This window comes from Pagrus major, chromosome 2 (assembly GCF_040436345.1).
Source record: "Pagrus major chromosome 2, Pma_NU_1.0".
NCBI classification, from domain to species: domain Eukaryota; kingdom Metazoa; phylum Chordata; class Actinopteri; order Spariformes; family Sparidae; genus Pagrus; species Pagrus major.
Genome location: NC_133216.1, coordinates 15,611,394 through 15,629,812, shown reverse-complemented (window position 1 = coordinate 15,629,812; position 18,419 = coordinate 15,611,394). Strand labels below are relative to the sequence as shown.

The 18,419-nt window shown below is 41.1% G+C and overlaps 1 protein-coding gene across 1 annotated transcript in view; it reads left to right on the top strand.

Annotated features, from left to right (window-relative positions):
* The first annotated feature begins 9,165 nt into the window (after positions 1–9,165).
* dock10 (dedicator of cytokinesis 10) overlaps positions 9,166–18,419 on the top strand; it is a 40,739-nt gene continuing 31,485 nt past the window's right edge. The window contains exons 1-3 of the mRNA XM_073494892.1: positions 9,166–9,246; positions 12,397–12,516; positions 17,545–17,634. Of these exons, the coding sequence (XP_073350993.1) occupies positions 9,166–9,246; positions 12,397–12,516; positions 17,545–17,634 (291 nt within the window). The remainder of the gene's footprint in view (positions 9,247–12,396; positions 12,517–17,544; positions 17,635–18,419) is intronic.

The following is an 18,419-nucleotide window of genomic DNA, read 5'->3' as shown; positions in this document are numbered from 1 at the left end:
CTGCACTGGCTCTGCATTAAGACTGCAGTGTTTTCTTATGGTTAACGTGCAAGGAATTTTGATTTAATTGGCTAAATCGAGTACAGTACATAATATATTATCCGATTAATGTAATAGTTGTCAACTATTGAATTAATCGGCAACTATTTTGATAATCAATTAATTGATTTGAGCCATTTTTTCAGAAAAAAAGTCAAAATCCTTTTGATTCCAGTTTCTTAAATGTGAATATTTTCTGGTTTCTTTACTCTTCTATGACAGCTAACTGAATATCTTTGGGGTCTGGACAAAAACAAGACACTTTAATCAATAACTAATCGATTAATAGGATAAAGGTTGAAACTGATTTTTTTTGAATATGCAGTAACAGGACCCGCTCCTCTTTTCTCTTCTTCTTGTTTTGTTTACAGCGGTGTAGACACAGCTTCAGCGTATCACTGCTTCCCACTGTCACATACTTCTGCTCCTCTGTCACAGTTACACAGAAAGGACCCAAACGCAAAACACACAGGCAGGCAGGTAGTGTAAAACAGGCGAGCTTTAATGAGAAGCTGATGTCCTAAGTATGAGATCCAATGTCCAAAAAACAAAATCCAAAAGGCAGGTAACAAGAGACAGGCAAAGGCAAGTCCAAGGGATAAATACAAAACAGAGGACATGCCAGAAGCCATGGGGCCACAGGGTACACAGGACGAAAACAGTCGAAAACACAGGCTTAAATACGAACTAGACTAACGAGGGGATGAGGTGCAGGTGGAGAGTCACTGGGAACAGGGCAGTGCTAACAAGGCTGATGTGAGACAGGTGTGGGGGGAAGAGCAGGCTGAGGAGGAGCACAGCAACACAGGAGGGAAACACTGGGAACACAGGTGAGCAGGAAGTAGAAAGTGACGAGACAAAATAAAGCAGGAAATCAACAAACCAAAAAACTTAAACCATGGCAGCTAGTATGACAGACTAATAAGATGACGCTGTAATTATGTGCACGCACACAAACTGTTGACTGAGTAGTTTTCTTATTTCGCCCAGTGATGTACATTTTGAAAGCATCACGTGTCTGCATCTGCCAGTGGACCATCACAATAACAGTAGGCATAATATGTTAATTCCACCATAGGAGAGACTTGATGTTCTCTGCAATTAGGTGAAAAAAATGAGTGCGTATATCAGTGTCAGCTTTGGCAACAGGCAAGAATGAGTTGGAAAATTTCAGCATATCAGATATTGGCAAAAAAAAATATTGTGCATCCCTACGTGTAATGATTAGTTCAAGCTCTGCCAAACATTTGGAGAGGAACAAACTTACAGCAGCCAGCATGGTGATATAATCCGTGTTTGAAAACAGTGTGAAGGCAGGCTGAGTGAATGAAAGTACAACACCAGGCTAGCTGTGTAACATGGGGACTTTGCTGGCATCTACAGGGCACGAGTGTGTGGGCATATTAGCATGACAGGACCATTGTGGAGGCCTGGCGTACAAACAAAGCCCATCTCTGTGACTTCTGTGTGTTTTAGCTGCTGCTATCAGGCATGTTGCACTGAGGAGCCCTCAGTGAGAGGCTGGTGGTTTCAGAGGCAGTGAGGAGGGTGTTGGTGATGGTGGTGGGTGCGGTTTCTCTTTCTCTCCACTTTGTTCGTTGCTCTGGACATATGCACTGTCATCTCCTAATGAGTGGGGCACATTAATATTTGCACACTGTGTGGGAGAGGAATAGCAATTCCGCATGTGCACACGCTCATGTGCGTCTTTCTGTGTGCTTGTGTGTGTTGTGCTGTTTATATTTAGCTATGTAAAGCATTATAATAATGAGCGTTTATGTGGGTGGTGGGCGGCGTTATTTGTCACTTTGGCATGGACACTAATGACCTTAATCATGACCTAACAACATCACCATGGCTACCTCCTACTCTCTGTTGGGAGCTGAGCATGTGCCTATACATTATGTGTCACTTGATTACAGATCTGCTGACAGCCTTTGAAAACAATGCATGCATAGAGCTAAATTATAATGTATCACAGGTCAAATGTGTAAAATATTACCTCAAGTGACCTTATGTGTGGGTTACTAGCTGTTTTCTATTTCAGTGATACTGAAGATCTGAATTTACAGTATACTCATTATTATGATATTTATAATATCAATGAGGTAATAATACAAACTCAGAAATATCTCTTTTTTCTAAGTTAAGTTTGTCCCCAGAACTCTGTTTGAAGCTAGAAAGGTGGCAGGGTCCGGCAAATAGAAATTGTGTTACCCTTTTAAGGTCAGTTTGTTTATTCAGTCATAAAAACAAAGATAGTTTGTTTAGGCATAAAAAAGCAGTCAATGATCTTTCTCTTCTGATTAAAAATTCTTCTCCAAAACTATATAGTGCACCTACAGCATGTAATTTTGGAGAAGAAATTCAAACTCAGAATCTTAGTATGAGATAATAATACAAGCTCAGAAATATTTAGCTTTTCGATAACTGAATAAACTTAAGGTCCAGTTTCTCCAACAGTTTCTGGATGTGGGCATATCCTAAAACTCACTGTTGAAGTCAATGGAAGGATGTTGCAACTTCTCCATTTTAATAAAGTCAATGCATTATTTAATTATTTTTAATATTATATTTATGTCTGGAGTTATTTTCATTTCCTTTTTTTGTGTCTTAGAGGTTAGTTTGAAATCTATTGAGGGACTAGTAAGGCTTAAAGGAGAAGTTTGCTCTGGGCAGAGAAGTTTGCTTTGTTTGATGGACGGATGTCTCAGCCTGTTACATTCAGGTTGTTGTGCTGCCATCTCCTCCCCTTCCTCCTCCCCTTTAATCAAATTAAACGTTTCTTGCTCCAGTTACTTACAAAGATGGCAAAGAACAGCACCAGAATCCAGCTTCAAAGCATCCCCTCAGAAACCTTTGGGTGGTATAACTGCTGCTATGTCCATATCTTTCCTCAAATCTTGGTTTTGGACGACCTCCGGCTGAACAAGTACGACTGGCAAGGACAAACGAGGGGAATTTCATAATGAGAAGAATCTCAAATTGCTGCAAAACATATGAAAACCATTTTGTTCTCAGAAAGTACATTTATTTCTTTTCGTTTAGCCACACACATTGAACATGGAAGAAGAAAAGCAGGACCAGATGTGACGGTGACATGAAAAGGATTAGAGTGGTAAAAGTGATTGTCAGAACTGATGTCATGGAATTTTATACTTAAAGCACTTGTTTTAGACCGGTGTCCTATTGCCTGTCTGTGTGCTGAACCAGAGTCAGGGGAGTTTGACGTTAACTCGACTGTCCTAAAACTCCACATGCACGCTTCATCTGTAAAGCCACCCACTCTCCACTTTCCATCCACTTTCCGTTCAATAGCCTCTCTCACCACTCCCTCACACACACTCTGCCAACCTCCAGTCTGCAACATTAAGCTGAATTTACTGTAGCAAACACATGCATCAAAAACATCTTCAATCTTTAAAAGCAGCAACAGTTTATTTTTCTGAATCAGAGTGCTGGATAGCGTGCTGGATAGCATGCTGTGCTTTGCGTCCAATCGTCACTGCATAAAACAGCCATGCACAAACACAGCCAGCAGAACTCCGACTTGAAAGGGACTGGTGTGACTGGGAGAAAAATGGTAAGGGAGAGTGCTGCAGAATGAAAATCAGAAAAATGATTTAGGTGTGTGTGTGTGTGTGTGTGTGTGTGTGTAGCAGCTGGTTCTGGTCAGCTGACAGCCACTGCAGACTGTGATTTGTTGGGTGAGCTGGGCTGGGCTGAACCGTGCACAGCTGCAGTCAGTGTGTGTGTATGTAAGTGTATTAGGGGAAGAGAGAGAGAGAGAGAGGGAGAGAGGGAAAAGGAGACACAGAGAGAGAGAGAGAGAGAGAGAGAGAGAGAGAGAGAGAGAGAGCCATGTAAGACTGCCAGTGTGTAAGCTCAGCAACAGCAACGTTAAGAGCGGCAGACTGGAGTTGAGCAGTGCAGGGAGAAGACATAGAAAGCTTGCAAAGCAGGACTGGGGAGGGAAGATTTGGATGGAGTGTCAGTTGTCCTACTGGGCTTGAACAGAGCACAGCACCACTGGCTGGACCAGGGGCTGACTGTGTCATCAGGGCAGACAGTTCAGGAACTTCCCTTCAGGTTACGCCTAAACTGCTGGACGGGATCAGGCTGGAGTATTAGTCAAAAGCAGTGGATTATGGGTTGTTCGGCCAGTGTGGTCCTTCTCCTGCGCTCAGTGGGCGGGGCCGACTGCGGTCACATGTGTTCGCGACAGGACCAGATGTCATTGGATGCTGCCACTCCCACCCTAGAGGGTTACACCGCTACCACCTCACCTCTGACCATCATTGTAATGGTAATCAGCACCTCCAGCTCACCATTAACTTTCTACCTAATGCATGTGTGGGCAGGTAGAGTGGACTACAGTGTGTGGGCGTGGAGTACTTGTGTGCACAGTGGCATCATATTTGGATGTGAATGGGTGTATATTTTTGTCCATTTTAACTTGTAATAATTGATGGAGAAGAAGGCGAAAAGATTGGTTTCAGTTAGTTTGAGGCAGCAATTATGAACTTTAATTTCTGAATTTTGGGATTCTGTTTTCTTTTCTCTGCCTTTCCTGGTCAAACTCTCTCAATTTTCTACTTCTTTCTTCTTCCCTGTAGCTGAGGTTGATGTATGATCATTGATTGGGGCCGGGTTGTTTCCCTTCACAGCTGAGAGGCAGAAAGACGGAAATGGAGGGAGGAGAATCGAGGGGGATGGTGGGGGTCAGACATGAGGAATCTAGTTTCTGTGGGAAAAATCTGCTTTCTCTGCATATGGCCCACAGAGAAGATGATAAATATAGCTATTCAGACGGAACCATGAAGAAGATGGTGGATGAGAGTTGTTCTGCTGAGTGAGTGAATGAATCAATGAACAAATGAAAGAATGAACGGCTGGATGAAAGAATCGATGAATGAATTACAGAAAAGAACATGCGTGTTTCTCCTGACTTTTCTTTTCAGTACAGTGCTGCATGTCTGACATCTGTTTGGTATCTGTATCCGTTAGTGTTAGCCAGATTTTTTTTTATTCCCAGCAGAAAGACCCTGGTTTCTGTAAGCCTAGTGGAAAAAATGTTAGAGTTTTGGCAGGGGGAGATCTTTACAGTCGCCTTTTCTGTTTCTCCTTTCTTTCTTTCCTTCCATAAAACATGTCTTCTGGTGCCCACTTTTCTGGTCTCTGTGGCAAACTAGAATCACGATAGTTTACACTGCAAAGCCATGTTTTCCTGCTGATTATGTAAGAGGATGTGCAGATATATTCAGGCCTGGCAGCTCCAGAAACTAGTGCATCAACTCTACCTTTTGCTGATCTTATTAGCTTGACATTTTTCCATGTCAGACTAAGAGATTCACAGGCGATACATGATTTCTTCACTTTTTCAGGCTTCCAAAATGCAATCATGTTGGGAATAGTTTTTTTACCTTAAGTTATTAAGTCATGAAGATAGCAGCACTGCTCTCAAAAACCGCTGGTTTCTGCAGCATAGTTTCATGCTTAAAGAAATCTAATTGATCTAATGCATGATTCATTAGCGGTGATTTACGCAGGTTTCCTGGACAGATTTGTCATTGTTAGGTTACATAATGACTTGTGAAATAGACTATAATTCCATGGGAAACTCATGCAGGGAGTCAGGTTTCTGGATAAAAGGAAAATCAAGTGAAAAAGTACAGCTGTGTGTCATCTGCATAAAAGTGAAACTTGTGTATGATATCATCAAGCCGTACCACGGGAATGGAGAATGGTGAAGGTCAAAGTATGGAGCCCTGGGGAACTCCAAAGGTCTATTTTGATGATATGAATGTTACCAAAATTGAAGCCCCCACTATTTATATCATAATGACATCTCCTAACTATGATCAGGAAATTTCTTGAGAAGTTAGCAGTGACAGCCCTAATAAATATTTTTTATAATAGACAATCAAAAAGAAGCACAACAAATCAACATACTAACATCAACAAGAATATACACATACTGTGATAGGGTCTCACACTTACATCTTACTGTAAGTCGTTGTCCCCTTGCTGTCAGACATGCAGTACTCCCTCCTGTACCTCCCTCCAGCTCTGCCTCCAAGCTTGACCCTCTGTCTGTCCCTCTGTCACCCTGTCACTGACACTGTGGTCAGGGAGAGAATGCAAATCCTCCAGCCTCGCTTTGGACACTGTCAATCCTCTTTAGTGTTGACCTCTTGAGTTTATTGGTTATGTAATTGGTTGTTGACAAGAAGTGGGATTTTTGGACATTATTTGTCTATTCACTGTGGTATGAGGGCTGCTTATGGTTTGTAGGATCACCTTTAAACAGCTGTGTAGACAGACTGGAATAGACGTGTTAAGTGGACGGCCACCACAAAAACAGTGTAGTGTGTTAGTTTTGGAAGAAGGCGAGAAAGTTTGAAAAAGCTTACTCAACATGTCAAATTGAGGAGAGAACACTGGTCTTCGTCAGAGGAGCAAGTTTTCTTAGGAGTATGAATCCCCGATAGTCCCACTGTGTCTTTTCCCAAAGCCTGTATTGCTCTAATGATGTAAAGCAGATGGCTTATGTCTGGTTTCTTCTCCTCTCTGCTGTCTCAGCTGTCTCTGTCCCCCTCTCTCTCCCCCCTTCTGTCTCTCTCTCTCTCTCTCTCTGTCTTCCTCCCTATCAATCTTTCACACTTGTTCTCTTCTTCCACACTCCTCCTCTCTCTGTCTTGGTCACACTTTCCTCGCATCTTTCCCTAAGCAGAATGATAAGCCCTTATATCAGTGCTTGAGAATGACACAGACCAGCTTGTGTGCATCATGTGCAAAGAGGTGAACCCCGTGATTTCTCTCCATCTTTGTCTTAATCATTTCCAAACTTAGATTCATGATGCGTCTCTTTTTTTTTTCTTTTCTTCTTTCTAACTCAGAACTCCCCACTCCTCTTCCTCTGTCTCACTTTCTTGTTCACAGCTATGCTGGAGGAAAGCCACCAGTCTAGTGCCCTCCACACAGCTGTAGTTTACCAACATCAACACCCACTCGATCTCACCCCTGCTAGGATGGAGGGAGGGAGGGACAGAAAACAGAGAGAGGGACACGTTAAAAGGGATGTTTAATAGGGGTGAGAACAAGGGGAGCAGGGAAGAGACAGAGAGAGAATCAAAGCATGAAGAAATAAAGGAGTGCACTGCTGAGGATGTTTGATGACATGAGGAAGCGATAGGAGGGGATGAGAGGGAGGACTGGAGGGATGGAGCCAGCTGAGGCAGCTGGTGCAGAACAGAGGATGGATGGAGAGAGGGAGGGAGCAAAAGAGTGAAAGAAGAGGAGGTTGCTGCTGACGTTAAATAGGCTTGAAGGAGTGCAGCGCTGAGAGCGTAATTATGATTCACTGTTTCACATGCACAACATCAAAGACTTAGTAATGGTTATTAATAAGGAAAACATACAGCAGATTAAGATTAATGCTTTACTTAGGAATGCCTTCTCCTGGTTGTTGTTTCACCCTCTCTTGAACATACCGTAGTGTCATTTCTTCTGAATCGTAAATGTTATAAAATAACAAGATGGTTGCACAAAATGAGACAGAAATCAATCCTTTGCATTTCACACATTTGTAATTGACATTGCTTGGGAAACCGTTTTTGCACTTTAACCGCAAAATTGGCTGTGACTTTGCAGTACTTCACCAAAACCAACTGCCAAACTGACACAAGCTCCATATAATACAATATGTACCACAACAGCAGAGCGTGAAGAACAATGAGCAGCCTCAGATTTGTATGAATTACCGCCAAATGTCTACTTCTCCACATCGAATTAAGCACATATGCGTCAAAGGCTCAGTACAAGCAATTTATAGAAATAAAACAAAACGCATTTTCTCATTCTGCTCTTGTGGTATCTAGTCATGCACATAGCTCTGGATTTGTTTGATCAGAGATTTTATTTGTGGAGGTCATAGCATCGAAAAATTACAATTAAAATCAACCAAGTCTTTCCCATATACTTTAGGTACTCTCCACATAATACAGCATGTACCACAACAACAGGAGAGTGTGACGAGGCTACTATAACAAAAAACTATCTGCATGTTTTGACCAGGAGAGGTAAGGGGATACAATATGTATGTTTTCCTTTGGGATATAGCTAAATTGACGCTTTTAATGCAGAATGACACAGTACATTGATTTGTCGGTGCCATTTAAGCCATCAGTGCTCCCAAAAATTGCCTGATGGTGGCACCATATTTGAAGAGTCAACAGCAGGTATACTGGTTTGTTGTATCATCAGGAGTTGTTTCCTCTTCTCTGATCTCTGTTCTGCTATGAGGTTTCATCTGGGGGAAGTGAATGTCTGTGCGTGCAGATAAACACAGATACAAAGATGATGAGATAAGATATTTATGTTGTGTTATGTTTTCTTTTATTTCACGTATCAGTGAAAACCTCTGTTTTTATTTTGCATATGTGTTGTAAAATGTCTGTTTTGCAGGCAGTGTCATGAAGGAAGAGCAGGTGGAGGACGAGGTGGAGGACAGTAGCTATAGAACAGGAAGTTGATGGTTTGCATGCTAGTTCATGTGTTTGTGTGTGTGTCTGCTGATGGTGTGCTATAAAAGAAGATAAGATGCTGAGAGTTTCACTTAGAGTGTGTGTGAGTACACGATAGTGCTCAACTGTAGAGAGGGCTCCCTTGTTGTGTCTGTGTGTAAAATATTGATAGTCTGTACCATTAATTTGTTCAGTACAGACAACAGTGTTTACTAAACTGTCAGAAAGTAAAAGACATTGAGAGTATGATGTGTAGAATGTGTAGGGCTGGGTTGGTTTGTTTCTAGTTTGCCGGGGTTTTTCTGTGCGTGTGGTTAAGTCTGTCTGTGTGTGTGTGTGTGTGTGTGTGTGTGTGTGTGTGTGTGTGTGTGTGTGTGTGTGTTGGACATCAAACATCAACTTCCTCTACATCCACGTGTGCTGACACACACTCATAAACCCACCCTCAGTGTTAGTTCTGCTTCTGATAGAGCACATGCCCCGCGATGTGCGAATTGTTTAGCTCACCTTTAAGTTATCTATAGCCTTTTCTTTCTCTTCAGATAGTACAAGTTCAGCTGCTTTTTTAGTCAAACGCTGTATACAGTTGATTCTGCTCACAATGAGCTTCAGGAGCAAAATCACCTTCAGGAAGAGACTAAAGAGCAAACGAGTGCGATCGGATTTCAACCGCCTGAGTATTGTAGGTATTTTCTTTCTGTCTCTGCTAATAGTTACAACTTCAGGTCTTCTTCACGCTGCATTACACTCCTTAATAGTATGTATCGACTCTCACATGTCTATAGTTTACTGTCAGTGACTTACGTATGCTTATATGCTGTCAGTCACAGTCATAATTGTGATCTATACAGCTGTCATGATTACAGATCACAGTCTATGACTATTATACTTTAATTAGTGTTTTATGATATCTGTGCGTTTCATTTCCTCTTCTTTGGAAGATTTGTTTGTTACACTACATTGAGTCAGGCTCAGTGACAGGAAGAGAGAAGAGAGTACTTTGAAGGTGACATTAAATGGTTTGTGTGTGTATGTGTGTGTGTGCGGTGATGATGCACACCTGGCAGAGCTAATGCTTCATTACTCCGTCTGGCAGCTCGTGAGGGGAAAAGCCAAACTTTCCCCTTAAATGTTTACTCTGATGTCACAGAGGTCAGTGTGGAGTCACAGTGCACTTACGAAAACCTCAGGCTTGATATACCGTAACTGCCTGCCTGTTGGTTTTCTCACGGCATTTATCTGTTTGAATGTCATGCCATTTATCTGCTCATGGTCAGTCTCCCAAAACACTACAACTACTGATTATTATCGATTTAATCAATAGTGATCTGTGGAGTATATTAATCGATTAAAGCAACATTATGTCACTTTTTTACCTTAAAATAACAGCTTCAAATTCATGTTGATGGTTCAGTGTCTTGTAATACGGTGAATGGTGTCTCTGTCTCAGCCACTCCGCCTCCCCATCACTTGTTTCTTTCTAACTTCAGTGAGAGGGTAGGATCACAGCGTTACCTACATGTTTACTTCAACATACAAGTTTTCAACACTTATTATTGTTATGATGTAATGAGTTATGTTTGTAGTCAGCACCTACATTAAGCCTGACACAATGTGTCAGGCTTACAGACCTGTGATTTGTAGTTACAACAGTGGTGTTGCACTCAGAAACTGACCAACTCACAAAATACCAAGTTCCACATAATGTCGCTTTAATGTTTGGCTATACGATGTTAGGAAATCTAATAAAACATGCCCAGCATGTTTTCTCAGAACCCCAGTTGACGCCTTCAGACTGCTACGCAGTACAAAATATCAAAGATATTTATTTTTACAGTGATATAAAGCAGTGTGCAGCAGAGACTCCTCACATCTGTGTCTAATTAATATAACTGATTTAAAAGATTAAATCCAGTATTATGATCAATTCCAGCAATGCATTCTTTTATTGAAAAAGCCAGCAGAGCCGCAATGATTTGTCAATTAATGGCTTAGTTGTCAACTATAATATTATTCAGCAAATGTTTTGATGATGAATTCTTCTTGTTGAGTAATTTTTTAGGAACAAAAACTCGGAATTCTCTTAATCCATATACTTAAATGCAAATATTTTCTGTTTCCTTCACCTTTCCATGACCGTAGACTGAATATTTTTCGTTTGAGGACGTAATCTCGGGCTTTGGTAAACACCGACTTTTGCCACCATTTTCTGACATATTATAGGCCAAACAAGTAATCGATTATTCGAGAAAATTTGCCACAGCCTTGAGAGACAGTACGTAAGAAACGGGTAGGAACAACGAACTTGAGAGTGGCATTCTAGATGAACTGCGGGTATATTACAGGTCTGGACTGTGTATAAATCATGCTAACAGTGTAACTCAGCCGACTAATTTATAACACTGCATAGGGGGTATATATTAACAGCATACAGTATGGGTGGTAACTGCTGCCCTGAAACATACATCACCTTCATCTGAGTTACATTACTGCTTTTCCTCCTCTGTGCTTTCTCTTGGTTGTGTGCCAAGAGGCCTGTTCTGACTGTTCAGTTAGCTGTGCAGTGTTAAAGGCTCCGGTCTGCACTGTATGGGTGTCAACCAAACCAGAGATCATTACTTCCTCCGCCTGCCTCACCACAGCCTGCTCCAGCTCTCGCTTCACTGCTGCTGTTGCTGCTGCTCTCTGAATGACAGACGTAATTTACCGTTGGGCTCCGTCTGTAAAACACGTGTTAAAATGCCGTTTTCTTATGTGTGACTCATTGACCAGTTACATAATCCTTTAGCATAGTGTTAAACCTCTTCGAGACAAGAGAAAGTTAATGTGTAGTGGATAGTTTTGTGGAATGCATCATCATTTTATGAATTCTTGTTTGGTGGTTTATACACTGAGGGTGTAAAATGGGGTTTGGGGGAGTGTGTGAGAACATGTCGAAGCTGCTGTTGAGCTCTTTTATGTGGTGTTTTCATTTTTGAGGTGATAAAGTATCAGCACATGTAGGTCTGGTTGCTTGTCGACGTTGTCATATGCTGAATGGAAAATCCACCTGCATAATGTTGTGTGTCCGGTTAAATGACTCACACGACATATTTAATGTTTCTCTTTTTAGTCTCAGTTAGTTTGAACTGTATTGTTCTGTGTCTGTTGGTGTGTCAGAGCCTCACTTCAGCTTCAGCTGTGGTGTTACTTCCTCTTCGATTCTATTAGGTCCTAATGATGTCATGGCAAAACACAGGAAATGATCACGACTGTGTCTGTCATGGGTACTGCTTTTAATAAAAACCTGATACCATAGGAATGATATGGTTCATGGTCATGAACACTGAGACTTTTTTCAGTTTTGGTAAATATGGTAATAGAAATCGAAATAGCTTTCAGAAGGGTTTTGTATAATTTTTAAAATCTTCAATGTGCCAATGAGATACCTAAATTACAGTGCAGATGCCAGTTAGTCACTTTAGTCTGCATTATAGACAAAATGAATAAATAAAACCACATGTTGTCCTGTATGAGTTGGGAATGGGAAAGCAACCCAGTTGTCTGTGTGACAGCGGCACCAACAATAATACCACTTGGAAATGCTAAAGGGAGAAAAGTTGGCTGTTTCCAATTTAACAAATGTAACAAAATATGACCAACTGTTCACTATAAATGTGTGAAATTAAGACATTTTCCAAATAAAAATATGGTCTAAAGTCAAAAGTTGCTTGTCGGGTAATATCTGACACTTATCTTCCTGTATCTTATCGTTTGGTATCATATTGAGGTTTGATAGTCAAACAAAGAAATGAATCCTGATCAAATGTCTCTCTGTTGTGTCAATTTGCAGCAAGAGAAGCCGAAGCTGATCGATCCCCTCGACTATGAGACAGTCATCTCTGAACTGGGGGACGAGTTGAAGGAAGACCCTCTCAGAGACCTGCTCCTGTTCCCTGACAATGATTTCTCGGTAAGTGTGTGTGTGTCAGTGTGTGTGTGTGTGTGTGTGTGTGTGTGTGTGTGTGTGTGTGTGTGTGTGTGTTTGTGATGGCTTGATGGTTCAGTGGCTAATGCAGTCAGAGGAAGAACAAGAAGGTTCTTGGCTAAAAACTGAATCCTGGTTCTCAGACAAACACATCAAGGGTACATTCATTATTGAGTTATTCATTAGTTGGTTTTGATTCATTGCAACAGCGGCTGGCTTGAAGTACAGTGTTTTTAAATAAGCCTATTTTTCCAGGCATTTTTTTGCCTTTATAAGACAGTGTGCAGTAGATGGCTGAAAGAAAACGAGAAAGAGAAAATGGGATGAATGCAACAAAGGTTTATACACAGGCTCGAAATGAGGACGTTGAGATTACATTTTTAGTGTCTTCAGGGCAACTACAACAATTTGTGACATGGTGTGATGAACTACCTTATTTTGGCTGACCAACAGTAAAAATAAATCCATATATTTGGTTTATAATGAGGTGAATCAAGAGAAAGCAGCATTCTTACCATTGATGGCTAGAAATAGATAAATATAACACAACTCATTTTAATTAAAGAATATAATACATTTTAACGCATGTTCAGATGATTTGGACTGTTTGACCAAAAGTTATGCACGAACAAAATGTAGTGGATTAAAACTTCAACAGTTTAGTTGCAAAGAGTGTTTTGAGTGTTTGCACACTTTGAGAGAAAAACATGATGTCTTTTATCAGGATCAGAGATTCTGGGTTTGACTTAGCCCGATAGCTTATCTGCAGACCTGATAAGGAACCGATTAATCACACATCTACACGATTCCCTCCACATCTGACACACATTGGTCACGGTAGAGCGTATTACAGAGGCTAAGCTGGGCTTCTACTCCATGCCATGTACATGACTCTTTTGTTCCATTGTGGGAACTTTTTGCATATTGTAGAAAGTGAGATTTCAATGTCCTTTTTATTATAAAGCAGGTCTAATTGCTATATAAAGACTGTGGAACTATCAAAACAATCAATTCACTAATAAATGCACATAGCCTGTGTTCAGAAACTGTGCCTTTAAACAAGCAGTAAGGAAGGTTGTGATGTCACAACTGTACAGTCCCTGCCCTCAGCCACGCCCCCAACACAGCCGTTGTTGTGGACGGTACATGCTCAGGTCTGTGAGAGCTGACCAATTAGAGCAGACTGTCTCTTTAAGGCCCCCCCCTCCCAGAAAGCCCAGAGGTTGGATAGAGGTGTTGCAGCAATGGACAGAATAAGAAAAATATTGTGTTTTTTTTAACATTAAAGCACGTTAACCTAAAATCAGCATAATATGGTACCTTTTAAGGCACTATATTGTATATACATTTCACATTCTCTCAAGTAGAATGGTCGACAGTAAACATAGTGCACTATATCGTAAATATAGAGTGATTTGGACAGGGCGCAGTTGTCAGTTCTTAATTTGACAACAATACCTTGTTGTTTAAAAGGCAACAGCTGACATCTTTTCTCCACTCCTGCCTGACACCCTTACTCACACTAATCATGCATGTTCAGCATTGCGGTCTTTTCATTACAGTCAACAAAGTATTCTCTCCGGCTCCTCTTAGCTCTTTGTTCATTAGTGCTTTCATTACTGTGCTAATACGTTTCTGCAGATGCAGATCCACCGCACATTAAGATGACCTAATTGGCTCGTTGTGGTAAAGGGAAACGTTTGCTTGTGGACCCCTGGAGTTGCAGCTTTAATGCATGACTCTGCTGGTTCCCAGCTCTGTCTGGCTTACAACACAGCCTCCTCTGATTTTCTTTGTCTCCACAGCCTACAGTCAATTTCCATAATTGCAAGCGAAAGCGGCTTGGCAGAGTATCGCTAATGCACAAAAGGCATTTACTAGATCTGCTCCGCTGCCAGTTGGTTAGTGAGCGCAGTGCTCGAGCCAGCTGATTGGGTTGTATAAATCAAAGTCCGTCTCTGTTCGTGCACAAAGATCTTTAATGCTGACTTGTTTTCATCTCATTCTGGACACTTGCACAAATATTTCTTTTTGAATATGAATGTGCACCTCAAAGACTGAATGTTGATTTGCTGTTTCATGGATCATAAACTATAATTTATATAATTAGAGCTGCGTGACTCATAGGTTAGGTTATTAGTTGTAGGTCTAACCACTACTAAGAGAGGGAATACTTATTAAGAGATCAGAGTTGAATTATTCATCTTTACTGCAGTAAAGCTGGCCTGAAATCATTTCCAGCAGAAGGAATAAATGAATATTACATCAATATATGACGTTTTGCATGTTCTCTCCTATCCAGCTCATGAGGTGTTAATATGAGCAACATGGCTTGACAAAGGGAGTCTAGAGCCGTGCTAACAGCTCTGTGTGGCTGTACTCAGTCATCGCAAAGCTTCAAGCTAAATGCAAACATCAACATGCTAAGAAGCTCACTATGACAATGTTAGCATGCTAATACTAAGCAGGCAGAATGTTTCCCACGTTCATCATCCTAGTTTAGCATGTAAGCATTTTGGCATTTGCTAAATAAACACAGAGTAGCGCTGTGGATGATGGGAATACCGTTTTTGCTTGCGTTTCATCATAAAGCCAAGTTTTTAACAAAAGTGATGAGGGTATATCCTCCAGGGGAGCAAGAATATCTGTACAAAATTTCAATGCAATCCATCCAGTAGACATTTCAGTCTTGACAAAGTGGTCGAATGATTGACAGACGGACATTGCCTTCCCTGGAGCCGTGTTGCTATCGTGGCTAATCAGTGGTTTAACTGGCAATGTGGTGAGCAGCATACGTTTTGTTAATTATCTGCTTTATAATACACAGATGGGCAACATATTAAAGGAACTAAAATAACTTGAAGTTTTTTAATAACGTGTTGGGCCCCTGTGAGTCTCCAGAACAGCTTAATCACTCCTTTGGCATAAAGTTCGTTCTGGGGATGAACACCATGCATCCAAAAGAAATTCCCTCGTCTGGTTGCCATATCTTAATAAATCTCTCGACATTGTCATGAAGAGTGTAGGTCAGCTTTTCCAGATGGAGAATTCTCAGTATAACTTTATACCAGCCATCAGGGGTGTTCTTACAAGTCCAGAATTTGAGAATAGCCTTTCCTGCTATATACTGTATAAGAGTATTTCACTCAGTTTAATTCTAAGTGCTTTATTGTAGGCAACTGGACATGTTTCCACCCCACACAGGGTTTAAAGCCTGCAACTCCCCATCCAGTTAGTTAGAACTGAAGAAGCCCCTTGAATGAGAGGTGAAACGTCTTCAGGAAACCTACCTACGATATAGCACGTCCAATTACCATGAACTGGATGACTGAGAACCTTCATCAACATCCACTCAATTTGGCTTTGTGGTTAGCGGCCAAAATACACTGAAGAGGTGATAGCTCTTTGTCATGTCCTGTTAAGCCACTTCATCTTTCACTTCACTCCAAAATCTTTGTATCTTTGCACATTTCCAAAACATGTGCATATGTGCTGATTTCCTAAATGCAAAATCTTAGACCAAGCACAACAAAGCCTGTGTAATATTTGAAATTGTCTCTCTATCAGCACTACATCTTGAATAGTACGTGTTTTTTCTATAACTGATACCACTACATTTGGAAGTGATCAGTGGAATAACTACAATTCAAACCAAAGGAATCATAAACATGAGAAATTAATCTTTTTTGGTATGGGTTGTTTAAGAATGTCTTCCAAGAAAGACACATTTGGAGGATGCATGTTTTTGGTAAAGAATGTCTTATTTGTAAATAGTTTACAAAATGAGACTGTGGTGAAGAATATTTACTCTCCAAACCCTCAAATGACTCCATTGTTCTCCATTCATAGACTTTGGCAAGCTGTCCAGAGGCTTTCATTTGGCGTTTTGATGATGGTGGTGCAGAGAGCTGTCTGACATGTCAGCCCGAAATCTGTCTGAGATGTTCAGCTCGCATGTCTGCCCGTCCCGGAAGCTTGTGATTTATGATATTGGGATATAACAATAAAAACTGACTTGACAGCTGGGTTAAGATCTGGCAGCAGTGGAGGCCTTCACATATGATTCACATCATTTTGTTACCCATCAAACCGATACCATGTTATGTTTTTCCACTTGTTTTCGGGGGTTCTGTGTAGCCATTTGTAGCAATTCACATGCATTAATCACTTTTTTATTGGACATATGTGAGCAGATTGTAACGTGACGTGAAAATGTAACCCTCCCCATCTCCCTCTGTCGCATATACAAGCCTTTGGATGATTTGTTTTAACTGGCAATAGACAAGTTTTCTGCCTCAACATATCATTTTGAAGTAAATGTTGATTGCGCACTGTGATGGATATAGAATAATGAAACCATCAGCATTTACATTGGTTCCCGAAGAACCTTGCTATCACTATACAATTTTGTCCACCACCGGGCACGCAGATTTCCACTTAAATCAGTTCATCAGTTTCCTCGAGGGGATTTTTTAGCAGAGGGGTGAGCCGCCCAGATCTTCACACATCTTGTGTTTAGATCAATAAAACAACACCCACACTTGGTAAGTATGACATATGCTTTGCAAAGTAGCTCATCTGCTCCTTTTCCTCTGATGGCTAATGGTTTTTCTCAGTAATGTATGCGTAAGTTATTATTTTTATGTGAGTGGGCCGAGATAGCTCACCCAAACTATGAAACATGTGTAAAAAATCTATGTTCTGTCCATGTGTGGGAGATATTTATGATTCTGTCTCATAAGTCTGTTTAATTTGTGCATTGACATGGTCACTCAGTCCTTCACACTTATCCAGATTCCAGACTCTCTTAGTAATAATAATAATAATGAGCTGAGAGACAACAGTGACAAAGAGTTAAGCACGCGAGGATTAATGAACCTGAAAATGAGCAGAATATGTCTCCTTTAAACTCATATATTCAAGTCGAGTTTAATCTCTGTGTCATTTTTTTCTTTCGATTCTTTCCCACATCACCATGTTAACACTCCCTTCTTGGTGCTTTTATCCCTGCAGGTATCCACTGTGCCTCAGGAGAATCGGACTCTCAAGTCAACTGTTCCAGAGGGGGCAGAGCAACAGGCTGAATGTCTGCTGGTCAGACAGGTGAGGTTTTGTGTGTGTGTGTGTGTGTGTGTGTGTGTGTGTGTGTGTGTGTGTGTGTGTAGGACTTAACTGAAGCTACTGTGGTTTGGAACAAGAAGGGTTTCAGTTGGTGGTGGTTAAGTTAGTCAGTTTAGGCTGTTCTTAAAATAGGACATCCTGATACTGGTGCTGCGGTTTCACCGTGTCTGTAAAATAAACCAGATGTGTGTTGATATCCTGATGTGTATTGGACCATGTGTGTGTGTTTTTGTATGTGGAGGCTAGGGCCATCAGGGCTCATTTCAGATCGACTTGCTCAAGGGCTCAGTGGAGAAATAATATCTGAGTGGACGGAAACTCCCCAGACAGTACTGTCACAGCTCACTGGAGACTTGCGTGTGTGTCTGACTCTATTTGTGTGTGTGTGCTGTCCTGTCTGAGGTTGATGTTGTAGCTGATAATATGTTTGGACTGTTTATGACTAGTGACGTTAACAAAAGATCACAATCTTTCTAAACAAATGGATTAAAGAGAAGAGCGACTCGGCATTCAACAAGCAGACAGAGGATGTGAAGCTGCCTTCCAGTCTTTGTGACTTGTATACGTACAATAGTACTAGTGCACGCCCTGTGAGAGCACTATTTCAATCCCTGAGACAGACAAGTGATCTATTAAGATGTTAAGATATCTTTATTTGCAGATTCCTCTGGGACAGACTCTTAATTCAGTTCCTTTCTATAATTTAAATAATCTGATGATGAATCCCAGCCTGCACATCAGTAACTGGCCTCAGGAGATCTGAGGTC